At 40.0% G+C, this 20984-nt stretch overlaps 1 protein-coding gene across 2 annotated transcripts in view; it reads left to right on the top strand.

The window, feature by feature from the left end:
- Nucleotides 1-20984, top strand: part of MYO3B (myosin IIIB) — a 499023-nt gene that overhangs the window by 400492 nt on the left and 77547 nt on the right. For both annotated transcript variants that reach the window (XM_032293013.1, XM_032293014.1), the window contains 2 exons: nt 411-471; nt 1397-1493. In XM_032293013.1, coding sequence (XP_032148904.1) covers nt 411-471; nt 1397-1493 — 158 coding nt within the window. The remainder of the gene's footprint in view (nt 1-410; nt 472-1396; nt 1494-20984) is intronic.

Genomic DNA, 20984 nt, shown 5'->3' with positions numbered 1-20984 from the left:
AAACTTACTTGACTCCGGGTTCCATTTTAAATTCTGTAACCATGAATGTGATTCACGTGCTGTGCAGGAAGTACAGCCGTAGCATCAATGCAGATGGCTTCTTGGCCAAGTTTGTGGAAGCCTGATAGAGCTCACTAAACCAAAGCCAATCACACAACTTTAAAATGAGCAGTTTCTTGGATCTTAGGAATTCAGGCAGACTGCGGATGTGCAGTAACATGTAGGAGGAACACCTAGTAAGACTTGTTTTCTTAACGTGACCATGTCTTTTTAACCAAGGACTGAAATGGGAAACAATGGAAGCATAAAGAGTATGCTTTGATATACCTTTGAAGAAAAACAATCCTCTTTAAGTTTTTCTATTATTATTTTCAAGTCTTTTAAAATTATTATTATCATTGTCTTTTCAGGCATTCACAAGCCCAGAGTTCTCCAAAAGGGCACGATATCTTCGCAGGACATGCAGACAAGGTAGCTGGATATCTTGATTCCGAAATAACTGTGTATTCTTCCGTCAGACTCATCCAGGTTCGCAGGCATGAAGCTTGTCTGTGGCTGCATGGTTGGGCCATCCAAACTTGAAACTGTTAGTGATATTTTGAAGTCTTTGAGACAAAAGCCCAGCTTGCTAAAGAACTTTGGTTCAGTAGAGAGACAGGGAGGTACAGCGGAGAGAGAATCAAAAGCCTGGAAATTTGCCGCTGAGAATAAATGTTAGCTGCTCCCTGAGGTGATTTGTCTGTGCACTCCACTCTCCACAGATGTTAGAGCCTCTTTTTGAGTAAGGACCCGAGGTTCTTTGGTAGCACTTTGATATCCTGCTCGAATTCAGTATGTGAAATGGAGGCGTCTCTCTGTGACTTGGAGCCCACAGCAGGCTTTGAAGTCTGATCCAATTTTTGCTGCCTACTATTTGATGTTGAAAGGATGAAATGAAGAAAATGTACAGTTTTTGCCAGTAACTCTGCTGAGCATATGTAAGATTAAAAAAACAAAACCCTTTGGATGATGTACTTAGAAATGTTAAGTAGATTAATACCTTCCTATAGGTTTTCTTTTTTCTTTCTTAGGGATAAAAATTAAGTATAGGTGAAAATCAGCACATAGCTGTTTTATATTCTGGACTATAATTAATTTAACAGGAGGCTAGGTTGACTTTTTCTGAGGAAGAAATAAATGAATGAAGCAAAAGGTACTGATACTTTGCTTCTAATTTCCCCAAGGAGAGGCCTTCCATTCAATTCTATGCAAGATGGGAACAACTTACAAATAACTCCAATATACTTAGCCTCTTCCTTTAGTCAGGGTTAAGTGCCCCTTTATTAAATAAAAGCCATGTCCTTAAGGCTGTTTCATCAGAGGATAAGAATATTTCTCTTCCTGGGTTTTTCTGCAGCACTCAGTTTTTGGGACTGATTTGCTGTCTTCTCGGATATGCCATTCTGCTCCAGATCACCAAGGACTGAGTCTCCGGGGAGCCCCTCAAAAGCCTGGTAAGAAGAACACTTTGAATTGCATACTGCTTCTACCATTTGCATGTTTTTAGTGTGTTGTTGGGGCAGGACTCAATTAGGTAGCAGTATGACCAAATGTTAGCAAAAAGTTCAGTTTTGAGAAGCCATACATGCTGGATGTAAAACTTCTATTAAAGGTAGCAGTTTACCAGGCACCCATGTCATTTAAGATAATGAATATCAAAGACCATGCTTTTCCACTTACTTAACCTTAAACTAGGAAACTGTTCACAAATTTCATTTTATTAAAGGGAAGATAAATGACCAACTTTTAGTGGAGCGGATCAAACAGGGTCAAAATCTAAGACTTGATAAAGAATATGGATTTAGAAAGTAGTTCTGCCCTTTTGGCAACATGGCCATTCTTTGAGCAAGAAGACAGATATGCCTTTGGGAAGTGACTGTTTCTGGCTCATTTTCTAAACTTCTTTTGACAGAATATGGTAAAAGCCAGTTTCAGGTTTGCATGCAGCTATAATCAGTGCTTCTGGAAGATAAAATACAAACATAATTGTAAAAAACATTTATAAGCCAGAATATACTAAGGACTACGTGAACCATTCCAAGAAAAGAAATGCTCCTGATGTTACACTTAATGTCAAACTCATCTATTTTTCTGAAATATAAAGTAATTTCTCAAATCTCTTCAATTTTTTTCTTAGCCTGTTTTTCAGTGACAAAGTAGCATAGTATGAAGTGGGAAATGCATAGTAAATGTGTTATGACTTCAGTCTATATGGATCTTAAACTCTTGGAGAGAGACAAGAGGCTGAGTCCATTATAGCAGAACCTTTTAAATGGACGTATAGTAAATGATAAACCTGACACAGGAAATATTTTCCTCATAGCCAGACAGTGTTCAGGAATAAGGCCACAATGAAGGGGTAAAAGTCGTACAAAAAAACAGGAGAGAATTTAGGGGAAAAACAGTATGAGGGAGCAAAATTCATTATGCAAGAATTTGGTTGGTACTTTAAACAGATAATCTCTACCTTTTAATTGGAGTGTTTAGAGCATTTATATTTAATATGATTATTGACATGTTTTGGTTTAAATCTATCATCTTGCTATTTGTTTTCCATTTGTCCTATCTAGTTTTTCTTCTCTCTTGGTATTCCATTTTTAAATAGATGTAATTCCCAAAAAGAAAAATTTTAAGTATGGTTGAACAGCTAAACCATACCGATAGGTTTTGGCATCAGACCTACCTGGATTCAAATCTCTGCTCTCCTGTGTTGTTACGTAGCAACTCCTTACTTTAGTACCTACACATGTGAAGTGAAGGAAATAGTAATGCATATCTGAGAGGTTTTACTTAGGATTAAGTGGCTAGTGTAAGTAAAGGGCATAGCATAGTGTTTGGCTTATAGTAAGAGTTTAGTAGATGTCAATTGCTGCTATGGTAATTATTGTTATTGCTATTATATAAATACAAAGTTAATCTATGAACATAAAAACTAGGTAGAGAAATAAAGTTCTTTTTGTAAGGCATCACATTTTGGTGAGATAGTTCAGGAGAAGTAAAAATACATTGCATTTTGAATTAATAATTATTAAAAAGAAAAGAGACTTGTTGGATTACAATAGTCTTTCCCACTCTTCAGGCAAGTATCTCAAAAAGTCAAATTTATTAGTAAGTTACACATCCTATTTGTTATAAATGGCTCATATGCACTTTCTAGAGTTATTTCTTCCTTCCAGTCTAACTGATTTTCTATTGGGTCTGCCCCCATCACCATTACTTCCGCTTACACTCTTATAAACAGCATCCTAAATAGTCTTCCTGCCTCCATTCTTGCCCTTCAGCTTCTCTTATGCCAACAGAAACCTAAGATATCTAAAGCAAAATCCTAATCGTGACCTTCTCTCCCTCTATACTCTTCAGTGACTCCCTAGTCTCCCAGCATGACCTCCAAGGCTTTCTGTGCTCTGGTCCTACTCTTCTTTTCTAGCTCTAACTTCCACTGCTCTCTTTTTTCATTCTGTGCTTCAGAATATCCAAACTATTCTGTATTCTCTGAACATGCCTGGTGTGTTCTTTCCCTCCTCTATGACTGTTCATGCTGCCTCTTCTGCTCCACATGCCCTTCTTCCTCGTTTACTTTTCAAAATCCTCTTTAGTCTTCAAGGTCTACAATGGCTCCCTACTCCTTTAGTGTTTCTTATAGTACTTATCACATCCTGCTTTGTATTATAGTTACTTTAATGCATCTACTAAATTTAAAACTCTCTAGAATCATGGCTTCCCATTTATGAGTTCTCTCCTCACAGTTTAACCTAGGTCTCAAATTGAATTCTTGAGCATCCAAAGTGGTGATGAAATATAATGGGAGCAAAAGTGAAATGAAACTCTAATTAAGTAGCAATCAGAGAAAAGTTTTAAAATGTATTTCTAACAATCCTGGAGCAAAGTAAATGTTTCTGAGACAACCTCCAAATAGATAGATAGTGGAAGGTATTAAAATAATCCAAGCTATTTCATTTTGTGTTATTGCTGTTTGGGGTAGGAGAAGCAGAGAAAGTTTAGACATGAAGACATGAGAAAGCATTATATGTAAATCAAATGCCTCTTGAGCTTAGAAAACAACAAAGATGAAGAACAAAATTTTCTGTTTCATTTATATTATCAATTGTAGAAACAAGAATATATTATTTAAGAAACATTTTAGCAAATAACACTTTTAATTACCAAATTAAGCTGCTTTAAATAACCCATTGTTTTAACCCATGTTTTTGTGGAAGGCTGAATGAGAATATTGTGACCTTTCCAGTTTAAAAAAACACTAACATCCAAAAGGTTTGCTTTTTAACTTGCAGTGAGGTCTAACTTCATTATTCTATGAAGGGGTTTGGTGAGGTGAGAGTTAGAAGCGGGGAAGAAATCTAAAGTTACTCCATCTCAAGCTCAGCTTGAGCAGCCATGCAAAGAAATCTATAAATAGGGGTCTTAAGGCTGTCTTCAGAGTATAAGAAGTGTCCCTAACTGGCCCACATGGGCCAACCCATTGCTCACATTAAGAGAAATGCACAATATACCCAGGAAGTACACAATTCTAGCCACTTGGTCACTAATCCAAGCAGTTAAATTATTTAATAGGACTGACAGCAATGTATACAGACCTTATCAGGTTTTACTATGTAAAAGGATCTACTGTAGGCATTTGTTCTTCTATTTATTTATTTATTCAAAAAATAATTATTAACGCTGTGTGCCAGGAACTGTCCCGGGCCAGTATTTCTCCAAACTTTTATTAAAGACCAAATTTTGATTGGTTGTTTTCCATTTCACCACAGTCTGATACTATGTGGAATACAATAAAAATGAATTACTAGGAAAATAATCATGCACTTGGATGCTGTGTCAATATCAAAATGTCCACATGATGCTACACTCTAGCAGAGGGAGGTAGACAATAAACAATAAGCAAACAAATAAGTCAGTTGTGCAGGATGTTAGAAAACTGAAGAGTCATGGGGAGAAAATACAGCAAGGGTGATCAGGAGTCGCCCAAGTGTAGAGGGTGAGTTTGGGTGGTTGTATATTTAAACAGGTGGCTTCATTGAGGATGTGAGGTTTGAGTAAAGGCTTGAGGGTGGTGAGCCAGTTCACCATGTAAGTTTCCAAGAGAAGAGCATTTCTGAGAAGACCATGACAAAGGCCTAGAGGAATGAACGTGTATGGACTATATGAAGAGTCCCTGTATTGGAGCTGAGAGAGCAAAAAGTAGTTATAGGAAATGAGGAGCCAGGTAGTGCAGGTCTGCACTGCTTAATGTCCTAACAAACATCCTAGGGATCTAGATACGATGAAGATTCTCATTCAGCAGGTCTGAGTGGCTCTGAGATTCTGCAGCACTAATGAGCTTGCAGGTGGTGCTGATATTGTCGGTCTGAGGTTCACATTATGAGTCGTAAGGGTTTAGTCTCAGTAAAATGGGAAACCAGTGAGTGGGCAAGTGGCATGATCTGGGTTATGATTTTAAAACAATAACTCTAGCTTTGGAGTTGAGAACCAACTAGACATCATCAAGAAATGAGATAGTCTGTGTAAGTACATTTTCCATGCAGCTGAAACTCTCAAACCTAAAATTACCTTTCATATTGAGCACACAAACACAGCTCTCCATATTCTTTATATCTAGGGGCATGATTATTAACAGCAGTTATCACATTGGGCTGCAATGCAAAGCAGTTGCGAAATGGGGCCACCTACCCTTGCGTTAAATGGCCCTTGACCATTATGATTTTTAGTTAATGTGCCAGATTCTCTGTTTAATTTCTTCTCTCTCAACACAAAGCTGATGTTTCTTGCTGTTGTTAATGAGCTGACTTTTTGTAACATACTTTTCTTCTTTTTTCTTTTTCATCTTTGCTATGGTCTGAAAAACAGGGTTTAAGCATTTTTTTAGGCAGTAAAAGAAGTGGGTCTGAAAGGGAGATCTAAGAATATCCCCTATGAATAAAAGAACAGGAACTCTCATGTATGTAGTACCAATATCAGGCACCGGGCCAGGTCCTTTACTTATATTTTCTTAATGTAAAGTATACAAGCTTCAGTTTAAACTTGTGACCTGTGCTTGTTACAGAACCCTCACTACCTGCCCCTGGGTCTTCTGTTATACCTCACCTAAGAGATACCTCTGTCCTGGGTTTTCTTCCCATCTACAGAGAATATACCTTAATCATATTTCTGTTTGAAGGTCAAAAGTAGTAAGCAGTGTTCTACTGGCCCTCCTGCGGGGGTCACAGTTGGCAGAGCCCCTTGTTGGGATGTGGTAGAGTCATCAGAGAGCATGTGGAGCCTGGTATCAGGCATTAGTGATTGATTTCAGCTCTCTTGTGAACTGTCTATCCATGGCTCCTGGCAAATCACACACACTCCCTTCCACTTAGCAGCTTCTTTAATGCCATCTACTTCATTATTTTCCTTTATCTTTCCAGTTGCTCATTATTAAATTGCATTGCTCTTGGCAGCAATTCAGCTATCAGAAAGCAAACTCAGGCTGTGTTTTGTTCTTGGAACCCTTAATCCTTAAGGTAACCAAATATTTCAGCTTTCCTGTGACAGAAATGTTTTCCAAAATGTGGGATTTTCAGTGCTTACACCAGGATAGTCCCAGCCAAACAGCTGAGTCAGCCACCCTGTAATAATACAAGAAATTGAGCTCAATTTGGGCAAGATCACTATATCAGGCAAGACTATGCCTCAGATCCATGTGACAGAATCACTTCACACTGGCCGGCCGCCTGTGTTTGGAAGGGAGTGCAAGCAGCTTGCCAGACAGCAATGCTGTGATCATAAAGGGCTCAGATGTCTCCCATTTGACAGGGAGAGCATGTTCCTACAACAGAGTCTCAAAGGCCGCATAATCTCCCTCAGGAAGGCACATGGAAACCAGACACTAAATGAAGGCAAGGCTACTGGGCCTCTCTGTCCCATACCCAGTTCAATGACCGAATGTCACACACAAGACTGTATTCATTTATGGGGAGTCTCTGGGGCTCAGAATCCCTGCTCTTTTTGGCTCCCTTAGTCTGAAAACATCTTTTTTTCTTGTCTGAATGCCATTGAATTCACCCTAAACCCTCATCAGTAAAACTTGGTAAAGTCTTATCGGAGGACTCTTCGCAGTGAAATGGCAAAGGAATTACAGATATAGAATTGTTATTGTCAGCATGCGAGGTTAGAAAAACACCTTTTATTAAGGGATCTTTTTAAACAAATGTTTCTCAGACTTCACTGGGCTCTCTAGAATCACCCAGAATGCTAGTTAAATAGACTGCCGAACCCACTGCATAGTTTTCAATTCTGTGTGGATGGAGGGGAGGATTTGTATTGTTAGCAAGTTTCTAGGGGGTGAGATGCTGCTGGTCTGGGGACTTCCCTTTGAAAACCACTGCTCTGGACATGCCCTATCTCTATGGTACAACATCGAATCAGAGAAATTGGGCTTTGTATATGTGACTTTCTCCTCATTCATTCAACAAACATTTATTGAGCACCTACTATATGTCAACTACAGGGCCAGGAAATGAAATAAGACATGTAAGAGAATAATACAAGTATAATATCCTGGTCTTTGCAGCTGTTGTTTTCCAAAGCTAGTTTGGTGACATGTTGAGTGTTCTCATGTATCTCAAGTGACCTCATTAAATTCCCGAGAAGTTGTCAAAAACAAAGTTACATTTACTCTTAGCTTTACTGTGCAGGAAGAGGGCAATAGTGTTCCAGACTTCTAAAAAGTCTATAACATGTTTCATTTTCTAAAACTAATAGGAATTATTGCCTTTATTGTTTGTTTGTTTTTGTGAGACAGAAGTCTCACTTTGTCACCCAGGCTGGAGTGCAGTGGCATGATCTCGGCTCCCTGCAACCTCCGCCTCCCAGGTTCAAGCTTTTCTTGTACCTCAGCCTCCCAAGTATCTGGGGTTACAGGCCTGAGCCACCACACCTGGCCAATTTTTGTACTTCGTCTAGCCTGGTCTCGAAATCCTGGACTCAAGTAATCCACTTGCCTCAGCCTCCCAAAGTGCTGGGATTACAGGTGTGAGCCACCACACCCAGCCAGGAATTATTGCTTTTAAAGGTTATTTCCAGATTATAAACTATACTACTTCTGCTAGCCTGGCCCTGTAGTAATTTTTCCCACATGGCAAAATTACTCTAAGACCCACCAGATCTGAATGTTTTCACACACACACACACACACACACACACACACACACATTTATTTTTTGAGCCAGAGTCTCACTCTGCCATCCAGGCTGGAGTGCAGTGGCATGGTCTCAGCTCACTGCGTCCTCTACCTCCTGGGTTCATCCAATTTGTTTTCACATATTTCTAATACATATGTCATTGCCATAATGTTTGTTCCCTGACTTTTTGAGAAAAAAATCTAGGCAAGACCAACATAAGGAAGTCTATAGTTTGAGATTTGTGGGCATGAGGGGAAAGGGATGGAAGGAGAAAGAAGACAGATCCCAGTTGTCTTAATCCAAAATCTAATTTCTAATTTAGCTTCATTTATATTCATCATACACTTTTTTCTATTTTGCTTAAGAGACTGATATGGTTTAGCTGTGCATCCCCACCCAAATCTCATGCTGAATTGTAATCCTCAATGTTCTGGGAGGGACCTGGTGGGAGATGATTGGATCATGGGGGAGTGGGATTTCCCCCTTGCTGTTCTCATGATCATGAGTGAGATCTGGTTGTTTAAAAGTGTATAGCACTTCCTCCTTGTCTTTCTCCTGCTGCCACATAAAGATGTGCCTGCCAGGTTGGGCACTGTGGCTCATGCCTGTAATCCCAGCATTTTGGGAGGCCGAGGTGAGCAGATGACTTGAGGTCAGGAGTTCGAGACCAGCCTGGCCAACGTGGTGAAAACCTGTCTCTACTAAAAATACAACAACAACAAAAAATAGCTGGACATGATTGTGTGTGCCTGCAATCCCAGCTACTCAGGAAGCTTAGGCAGGAGAATCTCTTGAACCTGGGAGGCAGAGATTGCAGTGAGCCGAGATCACGCCACTGCACTCCAGCCTGGGTGACAGAGTGAGACTCTGTCTTGAAAAAAAAAAAAAAAGGTGTGCTTGCCTCCCCTTCCCCCTTCCACCATGATTATAAAGTTTCCTGAAGCCTCTCCAGTGATGCCTCCTGTATAGCCTGTAGAACTGTGAGTCAGTTAAACTTCTTCTTTATAAATTATCCAGTCTCACAGTCTCACGTAGTTGTTTATAGCGGTGTGAGAATGGACAAATACAGAAATTGGTACCAGGAGTGGAATACTGCTATAAAGTTACCTGAAAATGTAGAAGCAACTTTGGAACTGGGTAATGGGCAGAAGTTGGCAACAGTTTGGAGGAATCAGAAGGCAGAAAGATGAGGGCAACTTTGGAACATCCTAGAGACTTGATGGATGGTTGTGACCAAAATGCTGATAGTGATTTAGACAGTGAAGTCCAGGCTGAGGTGGCCTCAGATAGGGATGAGAAACTTATTGGGAACTGAAGTAAAGGTTACTCTTGCTATGCTTTAGTAAAGAGACTGGTGGCATTGTGTCTCTAGAGATCTGTGGAACTTTGAACTTGAGAGAGATGATTTAGGGTATCTGGTAGAAGAAATTTCTAAGAAGCAAAGTATTCAAGAGGTGGCCTGTCTGCTTCTAAAAGCCTACACTCATTTATATAAATGAAGAAATGACCTGAAACTAGAATGTTTATTTAAAGGGAAGCAGAGCATAAACGTGTGAAAAATTTGCAGCCCAGACGTGTGGTAGAAAAGAAAAATCCATTTTCTGGAAAAGAATTCAAGGCTGCAGAAATTTGCATAAGTAAAGAAGACCTGAATGTTAATAGCCAAAACAATGGAAAAATACTCCAGGGCTTTTCAGAGACCTTCATGGCAGCCCTTCCATCATAGGCCTGGAGGTTTCGGGTAGAAAAATGGTTTCCGGAGCTGGCCCCAGGGTCCTGTGCAGCCTCAGGACATGGTGCCCTGCATCCCATCTGCTCCAGCTCCAGCAGTAGCTAAAAGAGACCAAGGTACAGCTCAAGCCATTGCTTCAAGCCCCAAGCCTTGGTGGCTTCCATGTGGTGTTGGGCCTGTGGGTGCACAAAAAAACAAGAGTTGAAGCTTAGGAGCCTCCACCTAGTTTTCAGAGGATGTATGGAAACACCTGGATGTCCAAGAAGAAGTCTGCTGCAGGGGTGGAGCCTCATGGAGAACCTCTAATAGGGCAGTTCGGAGGAGAAATGTGGGGTGCGAGACCCCACACAGAGTCCTTCCTAGTGGAGCTGTGAGAAGAGGGTTACTATCCTCCAGACCCCTGAATGGTAGATCTACCAACAGCTTGTACTATGTGCCTGGAAAAGCCGCAAGCACTCAGTGCCAGCCCGTGAAAGCAGCCATAGGGGCTGCACCCTGCAGAACCAAAAGGGCAAGCTGCCCAAGGCCCTGGGAGCCCACCCCTTGCATCAGCATGGTCTGGATATAAGACATGGAGTCAAAGGATATTATTTTGGACATTTAAGATTTAATGATTGCCCTGCTGGGTTTCAGACTTGTGTGGGGCCTATAGCCCCTTTCTTTTGCCTAATTTCTCCCTTTTGGAATGGGAGCATTTATACAATGCCTGTACCCTCACTGTATCTTGGAAGTCACTAACTTGTCTTTGGTTTTATAGGCTTATGTGTGGAAGGGACTTGCCTTGTCTTAGGTGAGACTTTGGACTTGGACTTTTGAGTTAATGCTAGAATGGGTTAAGACTTTGGGGGACTGTTGGGAAGGCATGATTGGTTTTGAAATGTGAGAAGGACATGAGATTTGGGAGGGGTTGGGGTGGAATGATATGGTTTAGCTCTGCATCACCATCCAAATCTCATGTTGAATTGTAATCCCCAGTGTTGGGGGAAAGACCTGGTAGGAGGTGATTGGATCATGGGGGCGGATTTCCCCCTTGCTGTTCTCCTGTTAGTGAGTGAGTTCTCATGAGATCTGCTTGTTTAAAAGTGTGTAGCACTTCCCCCTTCCCTCTCTCCTGCTGCCATGTGAAGACGTGCTTTCTTCCCCTTCACCTTCTGCCATGATTGTAAATTTTCTCAGGCCTCCCCAGTCATGCCTCCTGTACAGACTGTGGAACTGCGAGTCAATTACACCTCTTTTCTTTATAAACTACCCAGTCTTGGGTAGTTCTTTACAGCAATGTGAGAATGGACTAATACAGAGACTTTCCTCGTTTTTACTAGATCTGGGTTTTTGGCTTGCTTGTTTTTATTTTGCTTTAGTTAGTAATTTTGAAGAATAGGAACAGGGCACTTGGGACTTCAGTTATAGTCCTAGTAGTTTACCTCAGCTGAGGCTTCTGTTCAAAACTGAGGCTCTCTGGAGGAACTCTGTAGATACCTACCAAGATTGATCATAGTGCCCGTTTTCCCTTGAAATTTGAGAATCAGGATTATAAGAAAACGAGATATATTCCACAAAGGTCAGTGCTTTTCTCCACCACTCAGCCAGCTGAATCAATAGCAAGATTCTGACTCTACTGGAGGAGCTGAGGCTAGAGTAGTCTAGAGGAGGCTGGAGGGAAAAGTGGCCACAGCTGTGAGAGCGGCAGATACAAGCCGCAGCGGTCACATGCCAGGCCACCATTCCTGAGGCCACATACCTCAGGGAAAACCTTTTACAGCCTGTTCTCTTTCCTGCAACTCATTAAGGCGCATTACAGAATTGAACAGTTTTTGACATGATTTCTTCTTAGATTGTTGCTGCAAACATATCTGTGAAAAGTTCTTGCTAAACTTTTCCGGTGCTTTCCTGAGTTCGCTAGGTCATGGTGCACTTTTTGCCAATGCCAAGTTAGGTTCTGGCATTGGCCCAGGACATCAGGAGTGCAGATGCCAAACAACACAAGGCGGGTGGTGTGTGGGTCGAGTTAGGGTATTTGGCTTCTAAGATTGGATGTTGATGGCATGGCAGTAAAATGTGCCTAGAGAAAATTTATTTTTAAATTCTTTTCTTATTTGATGTAACTGAAACAGCACATACTCTGTAGACTGCCCTGTTAACCACAGCTGCCTAGTTTATTTCATTTTAAAGGATTCTTTCAAGTTTAAAATTAAACATATAATTGTTTAATGATGGGGTGTAGTGATTTTTCTTCTTTTTACATTTGTTTGTTTTCTAAGATTGAGGATAATAAATTTTTTTCAGTTTTAAAAATTAATAGCTCTATTTATTTAATTTTCAGCTTACAGAAATATTGAGCTGAAAGTACAAAATTCTTACATACCCTTTCTCCTCTCCTTTTTCCCCTGTTTCCCCTGTAATTAGCATCTTGTATTAGTGTGGTTCATTTGTTACAATTGTTGAGCCCATATTGGTACATTATTATTATCCATTAGAGTTCACTCTTTTTATGGTACATTCTGTGAGCTTTGACAAATGCATAATGACCTGTATTCATTATGACAGTATCATACAGAATAATTTCACTGACCTAAATATCTCATCTCTCTCTCTTTATTCCTCCCTTCCCCAAGCCCTTGGCAAGCACTATTTGTTAGTTTGTCTATTTACTTGTTTATTTTAGTGTCTTTTTCAGAATGTCATATAGTTGGAATCATACAGCATGTAACCTTTTCTGTTGACATTTTTCACTTTAGCAATAGGCACTTAAGGCCAGGTGTGGTAATTTATACCTGTAATCCCAGCACTTTGGTAGGCTGAGGTGGAAGGATTACCTGAGGCCAAGAGTTCAAGACCAGCCTGGACAGCACAGGAAGACCCTGTTTCTACAAACATTTAAAAATTCATCAGGTGTTGTGGTGCATGTCTATATTCCCAGCTACATGGGAGGCTGAGGCGGAAGGATCACTTGAGCCCAGGAGGTTGAGGGTGCATTGAGCTATGATGATACCACTGCACTCCAGCCTAGGCAGCAGAGCAAGATCCTATTTCTAAAGTAGTAATATTTCTAAAATATGCATTTAAGGTTCCTCCATGTCGGCCTGGAGCAGTGGCTCACACCTGTAATCCCAGCACTTTGGGAGGCCGAGGCAGGTGGATTACTTGAGGTCAGGAGTTCAAGACCAGCCTGACCAACATGGCAAAACACCAGCTCTACTAGAAATACAAAATTTAGCTGGGCATGGTAGCACACACCTGTAATCCCAGCTACTCAGGAGGCTGAGGCAGGAGAATTACTTGAACCTGGGAGGTGGAGGTTGCAGTGAGCCGAGATCACACCACTGCACTCCAGCCTGGGCAACAGAGTAAGACTCCATCTAAAAAAAAAAAAAAAAAAAAAAAAAAAAAAAAGATTCCTCCATGTCCTGTCATGGCTTGATAGCTTGATATCTTCGTTGCTTCCAAGTTTGGACAATTGTGAGTGAACTCACCACAAACATTTGTCTTCAGGTTTTGGTGTGTATGTAACTTTTTAATTCATTTGAGTTAACACCTAGGAGCGTGATTGCTGGATTGTGAGATAAGAGTATGTTTAGCTTTGCAAGAAACTCCCTAACTGTCTTCCAAACTGGCTGTCCCATTTTGCCTTTCCTTCAGCAAGTCAGAGTTCCTGTTGCTCTCCCTACTTGTCAGCCTTTGGTGTTACGAATGTCTTGGATTTTGACTTTTCTTTTTTTCTTGAGATGGAGTTTCACTCTTGTTGCCCAAGCTGGAGGGCAGTGGCACAATCTCGGTTCACTGCAACCTCCTCCTCCCAAGTTCAGGCAGTTCTCCTGCCTCAGCCTCCCAAGTAGCTGGGATTATGGACACCTGCTACTATGCCCAGCTAATTTTTCGTAGTTTTAGTAGAAACAGGGTTTCACCATGTTAGCCAGGCTGGTCTTGAACTCCTGACCTCAGGTGATCTGCCTGCCTCTGCCTCCCAAAGTGCTGGGATTACAGGCATGAGCCACCGTGCCCAGCTGGATTTTGACATTTTAATAGTTGTGTAGTAACATTTCATTATTTTAATTTGCATTATAAATGCAAATAACATATGATGTTGAGTATCTTTTTACATGCTTATTTGACATCTGTGTATCTTCTTTGGTGAGGTATCTATTCAGATTTTTTTGACCATTTAAAAATTGCATTGTTTGTTTTCTTATTCTTGAGTTTTAAGAGTTCTTTGTATGTTTTGGGTACAGTCCTAAATCAGATATGTGTATTTTTGTTTTTCTTTTCAACTTTTATTTTAGGTTCAAAGGGTACGTGTGCAGGTTTGTTACACGGGTAAATTGTTGGTCACACAGGTTTGGTGTAAAGATATTTTGCCCCCTCAATAATCAGCATAATACCGTACAAGTAGTTTTTCAGTCCTCACTCTCCTCCCACCCTCCACCCTCAAATAAGCCCCAGTGTCTGCTATTCCCTTCTTTGTGGCCATGTATACTCAATGTTTAGCTTGAGTTCTCTACCAAGTTAATATGGCCTAATCTATCCAGATTTAAGATTGTAGAAACTGTTGGGTCCTTTTGTTCAACTCTCATTTAAACTGCAATATTAGTTGGCCATCCCAGAGCCAGAACCCAACCAAGAGCTGGGCTCTAGGGAGACACAGAGTCAGTAGTCCCTCTAGATCTGCTCTCTGGTCCAGACTATTCTTAAGGGCTCATTGGATGGCCATTTTAGCTTCTTAAATGTCTTTCCCTTTTTGTTCTATAAATAAACATGGGAAATTAGAAGCCTTAAAGGATTGACCAGTTAGCTCTATATTTGGCTATAGACTGTAAAGTCCATTATATCATATCCAAGTTATTTGATTATTTATTCATTGGTCAGAATTCAGGATTTCAAGGGCTCTATCCTAATTGGGCTCAAAGATGAGAGAGCAAAATAAGGGACATAAAACCATGCCTGGGGGAATCCTTGGCATTAGGTAGAGGTGTTTTGTTTAGTTTGGACTGCTGTTGAATTTGGATCAACAGTACTCATAATTTTTTAAAAAGAACAGACATAGCTCTTATTAAACAAACTATGAATATACTTTGGATAATGACAGGAGGGATAAATTCAACATAAACTGGATATTAAATGAGTCTGTAATTTTTCTCCCAACCAAGAACAATTCACAATGACTTCCTGACCTCCCTCTTCAAATCATACACTCTATCCTAGACTAGAGCTTTGCCTGAGCACTGCCCGCTACCATCACCCCCCACTCACTCCTCCAGGCCCACATTGTCCCCCCCTTTCCAGCATTCTGCTATTTAAGCATTTTATTACACTAAAATTCCCTGTTCTGTGATCTGTGTTCCTAGGTTCCTAAGAATGTGTGTGTTTATCTGTGTGTGAGTGGTGCTCTGGAGGCTTTGAGGGAACCCTGGGTCAGGACTCATCCAAAAATAAGACTCCAGATTATTGGCTTACTGCATGTAGAATAAGTCCTGGTACATGGTAAACATCTAATAAAGTTTAGCTGCTGCTACTGCTGTTTCTCACTCCTCCAATGAGAATCACTTTTGACAGTACCTAATTTCCAAGTTAACAACTCCTTCCTTCTTTCCTGTCAAATTGTCTTCTGGAGTGTGCTAAGATTTCTGAAAACTGCGCTTAGTTTTCCCTCGATGCTACCACAAGTCTCGAGAGTATATCACAAATCTTTACAGCATTTGTGTGGGACCAATTTGTTGGTATTTTCTGTGTCTGGCAGTTTGTGTAATGGGAGGGAGTTATGTTTCATTAATCCACCTAAATGGTTTCAGGAATATTTATAGCTTCTACAGACTCAGATCCCCAAGTCACCATACAGAAAGGTCTGTTTGGCTGCCTAGCAGTGAGCAATTAGAACAGCCAGTCTACATAGACACCAGGCTGGTTTGTCTGACCTAATATACAGGAAGACGCAGTGTTCCCAAAGGGATTCTTCCTTTTTAGAGGAAGAAATTAATGATATCTCTTTTTGTTAAATTGGTGCCAGTATTTTCCCTAAGCAGGCTATTTAAAAGAGCAAATTCAAACAGGTCCAAGAAACAATTGCAAGAGACCTACAAAGCTCTTAGTGGATGAGTTTACACACTATCCTAATTTCAAAGGAGACATTTTTATGCCAGGACATAATGGCCAGGTTCTCCCAATGGATACACACCCACTTTAAATGCTAAACTCTGCATTTATGCAGAAATCAGATAAATAGAAAGAGCTCTAGGTTTGTTTCTGCTCTTAACTGATTTGTCCTCCAAAGCGGCAGTTTCCATGCTAACTCATTAGCATGGGCGAATGTTTGGGGTACTGGTGAGGGACAGAATGTCCAAGGATACATTCCAAATCTCTGAGGGTCAAATTACAAAGTGTTCACTCCTTTTGTCCTTCACTGCTATATTTACCCATACCCGGAGCAGTTCAGCTCGCAACACAACTGGTACTCTGCCTTCTGATTTTCAACTTGGGTTGCCATTAATAAGCACATACTTCCCTTCTCTTGTGGGCTGCTTGTTCTTTGCCCTAGACCCACATCCTCATATTCAGTCTATTAATGGAAGCCCCATTCGTGTCATGTAAGCAGTTTTTATTTACTACTGGAAGGGCACTGGGAAACAGTCCATCATGTTGTCTCTCCCCTTAAAAGAGGAGTGAGACACAGTGAAACCCCATGTCTACTAAAAATACAAAAAATTAGCCAGGCGTGGTAGCATGCATCTGTAGTCATCCCAGCTATTTGAAGGCTGAGGCAGGAGAATCACTTGAACCCAGGAGACGGAGGTTGCAGTGAGCTGAGATCGCACCACTGCACTCTAGCCTCGGTGACAGAGCAAGACTCAGTCTCAAAAAAAAAAAAAAAAAAAAAAAAAAAAAGAAGAGTTAGAATAGATGCTTCCCTCTAATCTACCACCCTGAGCAAATTAATCCATGTGAGCAGCATGAGCAGAAGGGACAACTGTGAGTGACCACTGAATGATTAGAGGATTTAACATACACTGCATAAAGGTTGTACTTACTAGTTATCTGTACCCAGAGAATTCTGAACATTGCCCTTAGAGTGATGAACTTTTCTTCAGCAGTCTGACAAATGGTCATCTATGCTAATTTCCTGCATTCTTTTGCAGATCTTTTTATATCACAAGCCCCTCTGGGAAGCTAATGGAATCCATGCACCATAACTCTAGAAAAATGCACAAATGTACACCTGCAACATTTTACACATAATATTCTTAACACCTACATGTTCACATCAGGGTCTGTATCCCAGGTTAAGAATTCTTGTACCAATGAGAGGCATTGACTAATTTTAAAGACCATCAGTTTCATGTTTGGGAAGCTTGAGAGAAGAATTTTCTTTCTGCTCCCCAATAAAGGAAGAAGAAAAATGACTGTTTTTCCCCATGTGGTAGTTCTTCAGGTATTTGTAGATTGCTGTCTTTTTTGGTTAGATGTCTCTTTGGGGGCTGTGTCTCTATAAATCATCAGATGACCCTCACAAGTTATTTAAGAAAATTTTGTGCTAGGATTAAAGTATTTGGGCTAGAAGTGTACATGCAATACCAAAAATGAATAGACCTGTGGCTTCTCAAAAACGCCAAGGCAGGTTGCTGTAGTCTTTTTCTTCTTCATTAAACAACAAAAAAAAGTTAATTCCTTTAAAAAAATCAGAATTATTGAAAAAAATGAAAACACTGAACCCTGTGTTTATTGTTCTATCATCTTAATTTGTTTTGATTTAAAAAATTACTTGGCCATTGCTCAATTTTTCATATTTAACAGAAACAGAAAGAGAACTATTAGTGGAATTCTAGACTAAAGTTAGAACATAAAGATTGGGTAATATTTTACATCTTACTTTTACTTCTTGCAAAGTGGGGTTAATTTTTTTGAGCCACTCTTATATGCTCAGATAATTTAGGCACAACATAAATTAGTGTTGTTGCTCTCCTTGAAAGCAGTTTTTTCCTGACTCTCATTCATATCAGTATCAACTTAGATGTTAACCCTATGTTGACATTTTAGATCACCGATTTTAAAGGCGTAATGATAGTTCCAGAGATCTCAGATATTTTGTTTTAGAGTTTTTACATTGTCTTTAGTTATCTTTCATTAAAGGCTGAACTGTGATTTGGTAGAATTTAGAGAAGAATTAAGTTATAGAAAAAAAAAAAAAAAAACCCAAAACCCAAAAATAATAACAACAAAAGCTTAACTGAAAATCTAGAGATAATGTATTTATACCTGGTTCTAGGCAGTCAATTAGCCCTCACTAAAAATGAGTAAGTTGAGCCAAGTCACGCCTGGATTTCCTAAATTCACATGATTCTATAATGTGAAGATATTAAAGGTCAGTAATGAAGTTCTGTGCTTTGACAGATATTTGAGTCATCCTCCCTACCTCCTGTAAAATGATTGCAGTTTCTGCATTTAAGAGAGTATTTTTCAAACATTGATTGTGACCTCTATTTTAACAAATTACATCCTTCCTTTATATAGTTACTTCAGCAATTTCTATAGCCATGCAGTGGTGCTTTGGGTCTACCCCTAAAAGTGATTTTCTGCCCATCGTGTCAGTTAACTCTCTTCACTTTTAAAGGGAAACAATGTGAGATGCTTGCTGGTATGGACCTATGGCCTTTCCTCAAATCCTTTGAATAATTTTAGCTTCCCTACTTCCCCATGCAGATAAACAGAAATTGACTGAACACTACACAGGTGTAAAACATACATACACACACACACTACACACATACTCTTTCTTTCTCTCTCTTACACACACACATACACACACACACACACACCCCAAGGAATGTATCAAACAGAATCTCAGCGGGAAACAGATTTCACATTCAAATTAGGATAATTTGAGTATTGTTTAATAAAGGGATTATTTTTGAAGATTGTGGCAATATTTAGGGAAACCATAAAGGATAATGTAGTTCTCCAAGGACCAAGGAGAGTAAAGCCATTACCATATACATGTAAAGGAGCAAGGAGAGAGTATGGCATCTGGAATGCAAAAGGAGAGAGTCATATCGATATAGGAGTCTTGAGAAGAGAGATGACTTTCAGTTAAGGACAGTCAACACAAGACAACCCCATAGGAAGGGAGCTGGGGAATACAAGAGAATCTTCTTTCTTTGTCTCTTTCTTCCCTCTGATTTCCTGATAGGGCTCTCTGTTGGTCAAACCACTGAGAAGCCAGACTAGTCCAGGCCAGGCATGGTGGCTCAAGCCTATAATCCCAGTACTTTGGGAGGCTGAGGCAGGTGGATCACGAGGTCAGGAGTTCAAGACCAGCCTGGCCAAGATGCTGAAACCCTGTCTTTACTAAAAATTATAAAAAATTAGCCAGGCGTGGTGAAGCATGCCTGTAATCCCAGCTACTTGGGAGGCTGAGGCAGAGAATTGCTTAAACCTGGGAGGTGGAGGTTGCAGTGAGGTCATACCACTGCACTACAGCCTGGGTGACAGAGGGAGACTCTGTCTCAAAAAAAAAAGGAAGCCAGACTAGTCCATACAGGTCAGTAAAACTGTAATTCAGTTAGGAATTATACTCTGCTTTCAGAAATACATACTGGAATAGAGTGACTTCAACAGGTAACTATTTTCCTCATGTCCAGAGGTAGGCAATTTCTGATGTTGGATCAGAAGATCAAGAATGACAAGCAAGGCCAAGTCTCTGCAATTCTCTTCACTTTTCTTTCGTGGTCCCAAAAACATGAAAGATGGCTACTGCTGAAGCTCCAGCCATCATGGCTATAAAAAGGATTTTCCTAGAAGCTCTATGCAATGATCTGTATACATCTCATGGACCTCCTTTATCTACAGGGGAAGCTGGGAAGTATATTTGAGTTGATTACATTGCTGTTGTGTGTGACTTAAGGGTTCCGTTAGAAAGGAAGCAGGGAAGAATGGATGTTGAGTAGACAAAGAGTAGCATCTACCCAAGATAGAATTTAATCGTCTGAGGCACGTGTGCCCAGGGCATTGTTTCATGCTCGTTTCTGAACTTGAGAATTTTCAAATCATATGAATGATCAGATTTTACCTTGGGTCCTTCTTCATGAGATATCAAGACCTGCAGGCAAGAGAAAGACCACTTAGATGAAATGGCTATAAAATTCTAAGGCATCCAGGTGAGGTGGCTCACACCTGTAATCCCAGCACTTTGGGAGGCCGAGGGAGATGAATCACTTAAGGTCAGGAGTTTGAGACCAGCCTGGCCAACATGGTGAAACCCTGTCTCTACTAAAAATACAAAAATTAGCCAGGAGTGACTCCCTCTCAATAAATAAATAAATAAATTCTAAGCCAAATATTTAAGTGAGTTTTGTGGAAATGGTTTGTGCAAATAAAATGAAGCTATTTTTGGTAGTCTAGAAGTAAGAGGAATGGAAAAGACACACTTTGTTAGCATGCTGATGGAAGTATAAAGGATTAAATTTTTGTACAAAAATATTTTGTAATATGTATTGAGAGCACTGAAAAAATGTTTGGACCATTTATTCCGACAATTCACTCAGAATCTTATTTTTTTAAGTACAGAAAAACTTAAGAGAACAAGTAAATAAATTTGATACAGCCATACTGTAGAATATATATATATATAATGGTTAAAAATTACATTTACAAAGTATTTAATGTATGGGAGAATTTTTTCATTATCATAATAACCTAAGGCTCTGCTGCAGTTTTACCTGGAGTATTCTCTAATCCTTTAAGATCTCTCTTTCCTTTAATATCCAATTAAAATTGCTTGATTTCCCATCCCACTTAGTGGTAAAATTTCTATTCTGTATTCTTTTGCTGCCTGTCACAACTCAAACTTCAGGGGGAAAAAATGCTCCTTTAGAAATTGACAAAAAAACTTTAAAGGGCAGTTCATAAAAGGACAAAGTACAAGTGACCTATGACCCCATGCAAAAATGTTCAACCTCAAACTTTAATGAGAAATAAAAATTTCTTTTTTGCATATCAAACAGGCTAGGATTGAACAAAAAAGATAGTACATGGGCTGTCAAGAATACAAGGAAACAAGA

The sequence above is a fragment of the Sapajus apella genome, unplaced genomic scaffold (assembly GCF_009761245.1).
Source record: "Sapajus apella isolate SASKATOON/1434 unplaced genomic scaffold, GSC_monkey_1.0 scaffold28, whole genome shotgun sequence".
Lineage (NCBI taxonomy): Eukaryota > Metazoa > Chordata > Mammalia > Primates > Cebidae > Sapajus > Sapajus apella.
Note: the sequence above shows the minus strand (reverse complement) of the source record. Positions and strands in the feature narration are given on the sequence as shown.